At 35.7% G+C, this 10,439-nt stretch overlaps 1 protein-coding gene across 16 annotated transcripts in view; it reads left to right on the top strand.

Moving 5' to 3' along the window:
* LOC107218539 (kinesin-like protein KIF2A) overlaps positions 1–10,439 on the top strand; it is a 31,838-nt gene that overhangs the window by 16,802 nt on the left and 4,597 nt on the right. For 3 of the 16 annotated variants that reach the window (XM_046746287.1, XM_046746277.1, XM_046746289.1), the window contains 9 exons: positions 2,030–2,173; positions 3,664–3,700; positions 4,914–5,349; positions 5,510–6,083; positions 6,208–6,457; positions 6,546–6,700; positions 6,789–6,998; positions 7,126–7,300; positions 7,876–9,754. In XM_046746287.1, the coding sequence (XP_046602243.1) occupies positions 2,030–2,173; positions 3,664–3,700; positions 4,914–5,349; positions 5,510–6,083; positions 6,208–6,457; positions 6,546–6,700; positions 6,789–6,998; positions 7,126–7,300; positions 7,876–9,077 (3,183 nt within the window). In that variant the 3' untranslated portion in view covers positions 9,078–9,754. The other 13 variants (XM_046746288.1, XM_046746280.1, XM_046746293.1 and 10 more) reach the window with 10 other exon arrangements.

Genomic DNA, 10,439 nt, shown 5'->3' on the forward strand with positions numbered 1-10,439 from the left:
TGAGGTTTTATCTTTCGCCTTTTTACGCCTCTAAAGTATTATAGCATAAATGAAAAATGATCAACAATGAGAATCGCTGCTTCGTTACGACTAACGAAAAAAAGCACCAACTATCGTTTATTACGTCAAAATAAATGGTCCGCAAAATTTGCAGCAACTTGACATTTCGATGAGGATTTCCGTACTGGAGACCGTAATACTATTATACTCGTAGCGTCGCTGGTTTATTATTGACTCGCCGATAAATTTTGTTGACGTGTTGCCATAGCGATAGGGCTAACCTCCTCGGCTCACATGAAAGAATTTACATTCGTGCTTCGATATTTCGCCTCATGTTCCAGTATTTATTCGTCTTTCAGGTAGAAACTTCCTTTTTAAACCTTGTATTAATTACCGTTATCTGTCGTTTAACACGTAAACTCTCGTGTATATTTTTACAAAATGCCAATCGCACCGTCTATTGTTATTTTGTAATTTGATACGACAGTGACTGTGTTCGACGCGTCGTACAATATTTCGTATTAGCTCGATTCATCAGTGCAGTTTCACAGTAAATTTTAATCGTTCGAATTCTGAAAATTCTTGTGTAATCTTCGACCCCAACATTCATTTACTTCCCATCTTAATCACGCGTTTTAAGTTTGTTCAAAGTGTTTCTTGCGCGTGCTTTTCGTCTGGACCAACGCGTCCAAAAGCAAAGGCCATTAAACTCCAAGTCTCTGCAGTCTCAATTACGCGTACTTTGCTGCAGTTACACACTGTCAACCGTTTAAACTCGCATTCAGATCAATCATATAATACATGATGTGCCTCTTTCAGAGGTGACAATTTTTTCATTCATTTCGTTACCAGAGGGAGAGCAAATGCTTGACGACACGGCGAAATCGTTGCGCAGAATGAACTATTTATTCTCTTGGGTACGTGATGAAACTCACAACTTTCAAATATCGTCTAAAATATTCCCATGAATATTCTACGCAGCCAATCGAATGCCGGTCTTAGATTTGCTCACGCTATTTCAGGCTTCGAGCTGCATGGTGTCAATAAGTAGAGTTCCGTTGACTACGTTCGATATAACATGCGAGAGTATGTGGAAATATGTATACAAATATGTGTGTATATGCGTTATGTAGAATATTGGCAATGTCGCACATGTGAATTACGGCTAGACGACGAAACGCATTTGTCGAAGGAGGTTCTATTAAAATTTCTTCGACGTTGTTTTTTTGTTTTTTTTTTTTTTTAAACATTCCGCAATATACTCCTTGAATTGTGGAATCTAGTCGTATACTTGCGAAATTGACATATTTCCTTGGTTACTGTATGCGATATCATTTTCCAAGGTTACGCAGGTCTTAATGTACGCGCCTATACATGGCACAACGTGTTATTTATGTTATATTGATTCTACAGGTGTGTGACTACATAATAATTTAAGTTGATCGAGGAATATTTAATTCGGTGATAAACCATTGTCGCTTTCTGTTAATCAGATATTATTCGACCCCTAACTTCGAATCCAATTACTAACAAAATAATTTTTCTTTCTTGCCTATCATACGTGGACGCTGGACTCAACTTCGTCATCGGCAATGGATCGTGTCCTGCTGGAAATCGGAAAAAAACCACCTCGACAACCCCGTTACATTGTTTTACCACGAAATATTAATTTACTATTCTTTGTACTCTCCATCCGTATCTCCTCCGATCCTCCGCCCTCGTGATCGTAATTTTATTTTCGTAATTTTTCATCCATCTTTCGATCGATTCGTATTTGATTTACTTTTTTTCATATATATATATATATAACTCTCTGCTTGAAAAACTGTTTGCACATTCAATATTCATATATTTCATTTAATGTTATTTCGTGAAATCTTATCGTCCAATGTTCTTTCATTTTGTTTGCGTTAACTATTCGTTTAAACTTGGATTATTCTTCTTTGCGACCGACTTTAATATCACGATTTTTTCTTACCCTAATCGATGCGCCGGAAATTGAACGAAAAAAATAAATAAATAACACCAGGACTCTTCCGGTGAGGAGGACGACGGCGTTGACGAGTACGAAAACCAGGATGAAGGCTCGCTCGGACGTTCCGGTGCTCAACAAACCACGAGAAATGGTCTTAGCTCGGCAACCCTGCCTGTACGAGTTACATCTCGGCTTTCGGTAACGCGCACCCCAAAACACCATCAACTCCTTCTCTCGCCCTCACCTACGACCCTGACATTGTTCCCAACCTTGTTCTCCTCCATTCTACCTCTGCTTTATCTCTCTCTCACTCTCACATGTAACGCCGTATTTGCTCAACCTTCCGTTGTACTGCAGGCTTGTTAGGCAAGGACGCCGATTGGCCTATGTGCCAAAACTGAAGCTGTAAAATTCTGCGCCGGATTCGAACTTGACATTGAACAGACTCGATATTGAGAATTTTTTCTACAATGTCAGCGTTTTTTTTTTTCCTTCTGAGAAATTAATACTTAAATTGTCGCTAATTGAGGAATATCGTTTGATGCGTTGAATTGTACCGCTTCAATAAATGTAGGTTATGCCGCAGATCATTTCACCTGTGTGTTAGTTTTTTTTAGCTTTACGAGTCGAACTTCTTGCCTTTTTTGTTCGGTCTCGGGATTATCGAGTACACGATTTACGCTGACACCTGTCGATATACCCGAAATTTTGCCTCGGAATCCGAATTGATTTATGGAATTCGCATTCTTCAAACGTTGTATTTGTACGTTTAAAATTTCGCGGCTAACTTCTAATGGTGAAGGTATGATTAATTCGTGTCAAGTTTGTCTTAGAATTAGCGCAACTGCACTATTCGCATTAAACGAATTGAGTATTGTGTCTTAGGACGGGTGAAAAAAAATCATGAAGAAAAATGTGAATTATTTTTACGAACAGCCCCAACATTGCAATTGAAATTCATGTGATAACAAAACGTACTTTCACATTCTCGACCATCAGAGTTGTTACTAAACCAGATTAGTCATCGATGATAGATTCGCGCTGTATAAATTTCTTAAAGTCATTCGTAATATCGTATTACCTTACTTTATGTTGCTTATTTTGATACGAACAGACATGTAATAAATATATATCTTGCACGGAATGTGATGTTGAAGTTTCATGTTACGTTACTAAGGTAGTGGGAAAAGAAAATTGTTACAGTTTCTATAAATATCTACGATGCAACGTGATTAATTAACAAAAGAATCGTAGAAAAACACCAGCTATCCGAATTGCTCGAAGTGAAAATCACCTCTCGTAATTTTGTATCTTATATAAATAGGCAAATCAAGTCCCACGCATTTTGCTTCTGAAGATTACAAATGTCAATCCTATTCACAAGTAGAACAACTTGTTTATGTTGGTGAAATATATTGAAAGATGACGCAAGTTTGAATTATGCGAGGTGAAATTTCTACCATTGCAAAAGATACAGGCGAACCAAATTTTTTGCCAGTTTCACATGTATGTAGGTAATCAATTGTTGTCATGTATCATACACGTTGCTTTCAAAACGTTTACTCATGTATTTTCAGCACTGGTTTCACTTACTGTTTTCCCCATACCTTTGCTTGATCGCACTGTGGTAAATAAAAATCTTATGTACGCAGTTTATTAATCAAAATATTGCTTTCACTCGGTTGCAGAATACTACGAGAGCGTCTATTCCAGTCAAAGGTAAGTGTATGTATTACCGTGTATAGTTAATTCTTTTTTAGGATTAGTTATCTCCGTTGTATCCGCATAGCCGTCACGGAAAAAAGCCTCCAACTCACAGATAATGCTGAATTCCCATAAGAACAAAAGATGTGGGGACGAATTCACTCTCCCGTTGAGGATTTTTAGATTTTTGTTTCCGTAAGGGAGAAAAAAGCGGCTTGTTCTGCTCACCGCTAGATCTTCCATAATTCAACATTTTAAAAAGAAAAAAAACTTTTCCCATATGGTTGCGTTATTTAGCCGTTGACGTAATTTAATTCTTTTTTTTTCGCCTTTGACAAAATTGATTTGTAGCGATTGAGGCGGCGAGACTATCGTGATTCGTTGACTTTTACGAAGTTCCAATGTGTCTCACGTGTGTTCACATGGAAATATCGATATTCGGGCTCTATATCTAACGTACAAGGGCAAGGACCTCGAGCAGTATAACGCGAACAACCTCACGGATCGTTTTGGCATTTTTACGCGTCCGTGAAACTCCTCGATTTTTGCATATCACGCGAATTTAATCTGATAGCTTACCCCGAAATGAGGTTCGATCCAATCACGTACTGCTTTAAGAAACAGAATAAAATCTTTGACGATAAACGACAGAACGCTATTCAAGCTTTGACGCAAGACGATACTTGCAGTGATGGTAAACCCTTTATTCTTTTTATTCTGTATCGCATATTACTTACGCATTTTTGTTCAGATATTTCGAATTTTAAACCACGTATATGCATATCATTTTTCAACGTAACAGAATGTACATAGAAAATTTACTGTAACAATTACTCACCTCGCTCTTATAACTACGTATACATTTCATCGACACAAATTTATGTTGCTTGTACCACGTCCTTTAAATTGTAAATAAAATCACACGTTACTTAAAATTAGCAACTGTTGAATTAAATGATACGCATATGCATTCATTACTCTTTGGATAAATTTATTGTTTACAAAAAATTTATTGTCTACTTGCGCCATTCATTGTATTAGCAGTTTTGCGTTTATCTTTGCATCTAGTAAAACTTGCAACATGTATCGGTACAATCGGTTATCGGTTATGAATAAATACACAGAGTCTTTTTTTTTTTTGTCGAGTTTTCGATCCAAGTATACAGATGATAGAAAATTATACACACAAAACTAGACATGCTTAGTGTACTAAATATTTCTTAACAATTTTCAGCCGTTCCAAATAGACAAATCACTCGAGCGGGGCGGCCGACAAATATAATTCCACCCATTACATCTGTGAACGGACACGGTGATTCCATCTCAGGTCTTACTCGACGGGAATTGGAGAATATCCCACCAACTCCGGTAACACCAGCACCATCAAGTGCTTCCACTGTGGCAATGAGCAAGCAGAAACAATTGCAGATACAACAGGCTCAACAGCAGCAATTGCAAATTCAACAACAACAACAACAACTACAACAACAACAAGCTGCCCAAATCGAAAATGGAAGAGGTAGACGGTCGAACGTTGTCAAGGAGGTGGAAAGGCTAAAAAAGAACAGAGAGGAGAGGAGGCAGCGACAAGCAGAGCTGAAGGAGGAAAAAGAAGCATTAATGAACTTGGATCCTGGAAATCCAAATTGGGAATTCCTTGCTATGATTAGGTAACTATTTTTCATCGTTCTTTTGAAAGGCGTTATTAAAATAGTAATTACCGTATTTTTGATTCTGATAAAGTTTCACACTGCGAAGCTGCGAGAAGAAAATAAATGAAATGTATACGAAAAGTAAATGATTGCTAACAGGTTCGTTATTTTTCTTCAGGGAGTATCAAAACACCATAGACTTTAGACCACTGCGAGACACAGACGCCGTAGAAGATCATCAAATAACCGTTTGTGTTCGAAAACGTCCGTTAAATCGTAAGGAGGTGAATCGTAAAGAAGTGGACGTTATAAGTGTTCCCAGTAAAGATCAGATGGTCGTTCACGAACCAAAAGCAAAGGTTGATTTAACCAAATATTTGGAAAATCAACTGTTCAGATTTGATTACGCTTTTGATGAAACTTGTACCAATGAAATAGTCTACAAATATACAGCCAAGCCATTAGTACAAACTATCTTTGAGGGTGGAATGGCTACTTGTTTTGCTTATGGTCAAACCGGAAGCGGTAAGACTCATACGATGGGTGGAGACTTCAATGGAAAAACTCAGGACTGCAAGAAAGGAATATATGCTATGGTCGCTAAAGACGTTTTCAAGTATTTAAAGTCCACTAAATATCGTCCACTGAATTTGATAATCTCTGCAAGTTTTTTTGAGATTTACTCAGGCAAAGTTTTTGACCTGCTCGCTGAAAAAGAAAAGCTCCGAGTACTGGAGGACGGGAAACAACAGGTTAGTAATACTTTTTTCAGAAATAATACTAAACTTCAGTCGTTATGACACACTATCTAGCATTTATTTCGTATTTGAAAAATATTTATGTTGGAATAAAATTGTAATAATTTTTTTGTCACAGGTCCAGATAGTTGGACTGACTGAAAAGGTTGTGGAATCTTGTGATGAAGTACTGAAATTAATTCAACATGGAAACAGTGCCAGAACTAGCGGGCAAACTAGCGCCAATGCTAACTCTTCGAGGTCGCATGCTGTCTTTCAAATAATTGCGCGGACACCAGGAACCCACAAGGTTCATGGAAAGTTTTCTCTAATCGATCTTGCCGGTAATGAAAGGGGAGCTGATACATCGTCAGCTAACAGACAAACCAGTGAGTTTTGGTTATGAACAATCTTAATTATCTTGAGAATAAAAGCATTCATAAATGAAATATATTCATTCGATTTTTCACTAATCAGGAATGGAAGGTGCTGAAATCAACAAATCACTGCTGGCGCTCAAAGAATGTATCCGTGCACTGGGACGTAAGGGTACACATTTGCCATTCAGAGCTAGTAAGCTAACTCAGGTTCTGCGAGATAGTTTTATCGGAGAAAAATCAAAAACTTGTATGGTAAGCACTTTTTAGACGTATTACATTTATAAGTTTGTTTCCAATTGAAAGTATTCATTATTTAATTGCAATTTATCGGATATCATAGATCGCTATGATCAGCCCAGGAATGAGCTCCTGCGAACATTCTCTTAATACATTACGGTACGCAGACAGAGTTAAGGAACTAGCTGCAACAGATCCAACAGAAGTAAAGGCACCATCGACAGATGACGATGAACGAGGTTTAAAGATAGAAGACCATTCGAACAACAGCGTTCTATCGGACAGTGATTTAGCACAGCTGAGATCACTCAATGTAAGTAAAAAATTTGTTTTAAGCTACTCCATTAAAGTCTACATATCATATTACCATGAGTTTCTTTATAATTCAATTTGTTGATTCAATTACTTTGTATGAAAAAAATTGTTATTATTTTCGTTAGGAGGGAGAATTATCGCAGGACTTATATACTTTCCATGAAGCAGTATCTGCGCTACAGTTATTAGAGGAAGAAGTTTTGGACACGCATAAGCTTGTGGTTGACAATACAACTCGGTTTTTAAACGATGCGCACAGCGTTTTCAGTGCGACACACGAGGTGGACTATGATCAGGAAGGTATGTCGATCCTTTATCACATTTGCTATATGCTGTGTATAAAATACACGCTCGTATTTGTACATGGATAATGAATTTCTAATGAATCTAGGTATCCACCAACAGCTTAATATTTTAGACACAGGGTAAATGTGTCCTAAAGTGACAGACTTACTGCTGATGCAATTTCGTAATTGTCTAAATTTTTATGCAACATGTTTGTATGGCATAATTTTATGTTTCCGTACTGAATATCAACAACTGCTCCTTTAATACGTGTCATAGTAACACGTGCACACAAACTTCCAGTTTCTGTATAACAAACATTTGTACAATTATTTCCATTCAACAAATTGGGATTACTGATTTTCCTTTCACATTCTTGCGTAATAATTCAGTAGAACAGTCTCAATGATAAAGATACTAGACCTACCCTATTGAAAAACAGTTTTCCAAATTTTCAGTCCAAACACGAAATTGACTACGTGCATTCTGATATGTAAATGGGTAGTTTTTTTTTTTTCTCGATAGTTTAACTTAGTAAGTATTGTGCATAACTTGGTAACAATATCACTGCCCATCGGGTTTTGCAACAGATACTCACGCAATGACAAAGGCTAATTCAATCTTCACATTAAGCCACAACTGGAGAGGCAGCAATGCAACATTAAACACGACGCTCAGTATAAATGATAAATTGAATAACAATCCAGATTACGATAGTCATTCTAATTTGAATTCGTCGACACAAATTTCCGGTAAGAACTCCTATAATTCTCCTTGGAAAGATGAATTAAATTTTGGGAATTCAGAAAATTCTGACAGTGATCAAGATAAGCTTGAAGTTGAATCTGAAAAGAAATACAGCGAAACTCTTAGCACTGTATCCATCAACACCATGCATAACAAGACGTTTTCCGATAGAACTACTCCGCCACACAAAAAATGCGAAACCAGAAGGTCAACCATTTCTGGCATAAAAAAATATTCCAAATATAATTGGGCTGGTACTTTTGATAATAGGGCTAAAAAAAAGATTTCGTTCATGGAAAGTTCACTATCAAAATCAATCACAGCTGAAGGTAATGTTGAAAGTCGTGAAATATCAGATAAGAATGAATGTAGAACAACTGAAAAGAAAACTATGAATTTTACAATTAACCCAACATCAGAGTGTAACAGTTGTGATTCATATGAAGATGACTCTTTGAAAGTAAATGACAAATTTAGTGACGAGCTAAAGTATACTAAGTTTTCAAATATTGACAGAACGTCGGATTCAAAATTGAATAATATGATCGAAAGTGATTTGATCTTTCCACCTGTAACTGATAATTCTTATTTCATAAAAAATGATGCTTCCCCTGCTAGGATCAATATATTTACTGATTGCTCTGATAAAAATCTTGAAATGCCATCCATTTTAAAAAGTACGGCTAATACAGCGTCTTCGATTTTAAAAGTAAACCAACAGATGAAAAATCGATATCATATTAAACTAGACACATTACAACCAAATTTTAACACATCTGTGCCAGAAAAGGGTCCAATAGATTCTGGGTTCGAACGCACTTCAACATTAGTAAAAAAGTGTGTCTTGAAAAAATCAATAGACTCCAATATAGCTGAAATCTCAGTTGTTGAATCACAAATTGAAGACCCGAAATTAATGAAAAAAAGCTTGTGCAGAAAATTATTTCAAATTGCGTCAAACTTAATAATTAATGTGATTCTGTTTACATTGTTACCTGCAGTTTATATCGCGTTTTTTGCGTACTTACATAGTGTAAATGAATAAATGGAGCTTAAAGAAGAAAGCTTCAATAATTTTAATAGCGACTCTCGAAATAGTTAAATTCATTAAAATTTTTAATTGCTAACTTATAAACTAGTAATTTTATTATCTTTGGTATTTACTTCGAACTTGTCAATCTGTCTATAGCTACATTGGAGTTTAGGTGTATCTTATCGTTTATGTAAATAAGTTTTAAGTGTATTTTCTGTAACATTGCATTTATATAAGTTAGATATGCTGTGATTTTTATGCTAAAGTTTTATATTCTTGCTGTTGTAGCATGGCTAGCATGTGCGTGGCTATTTTAAAACTGCGTGTGCTCTCTATATAATATTCTCTAGAAATATAATATTTTTCACTCAACGTAAAGTTTCAACGCAACAATCAAGGAAATTCCTTGGCACAAATAATCAACAAGTCACTGAAAATTTCTATAAAACCAGTATTAATGAACCATATTAGAGAAATATAGCGCGTGATTTGAGTAACTTCTAATTGCCATTTCTAGCTAAGAAAACAAATATAGATATATTATTTTTTCACTTTGGAAGTGTATGCCAATACCATAATTTAACTTCGAGTATAAATTTTTGAATTTTCTGTTAGCACTGCAGATTCGTTTGTTGACGTTTGATTTACAATATTTAATTATATAGTTGTATGTTATAAAAACTTAATGTATAGCAGGAACCCTTACAGATTTGAGACGGAAAAGAACAAAGTTTGAGTCACCCTACCTGAGGCGGTTCACAATACATAGGCGTCTCATAGAGAGAAAACAATTTTCTGATGGTACGACAATGTTCGAAACAATAAAAAGCATATAAGCAATAAACGCTCATTTTAATATGTACTAAGTACTAATTGTCATTTGTGGCTTCAAAAAATCTTAAAAGACATTATTACTTGCATCCCCAAAAATAATATTCATTGACAATTCAAAACGAAATGAAAAAAAAAGTGGTTGAATATTCTGGATATAATAACTTCAACGTTTGTATTATGATTTTCAAATTTTTTACTTTTATCGATCTTTTAGGTTCATAGTTTCGTGTGGAGATACTTACTAATTATTGAAAATGTTCTGTTTCAAAATTATAAATCACTTTTGTAAGTGATAATATCAAATTTACATTCTATCATATGGAATCATGACTTGAAAATAGCTGTAAGATTTGACAATTTCTCGTCAATATTTGAGCAATCCATGCTTGAATCGGATACTTCAAGATTTCTAATCGGTCATTGAACTTTTGTGAATTTAAGAGGAGCTTTCATTATTCCATTTCATTAAACTCTGGAAGGCTATACTCAACTTTATTCTTTTCAATGGGTATCCGTATACCATCATTTCGTCTGCACAGC

The sequence above is a fragment of the Neodiprion lecontei genome, chromosome 1 (assembly GCF_021901455.1).
Source record: "Neodiprion lecontei isolate iyNeoLeco1 chromosome 1, iyNeoLeco1.1, whole genome shotgun sequence".
Taxonomy (NCBI): domain Eukaryota; kingdom Metazoa; phylum Arthropoda; class Insecta; order Hymenoptera; family Diprionidae; genus Neodiprion; species Neodiprion lecontei.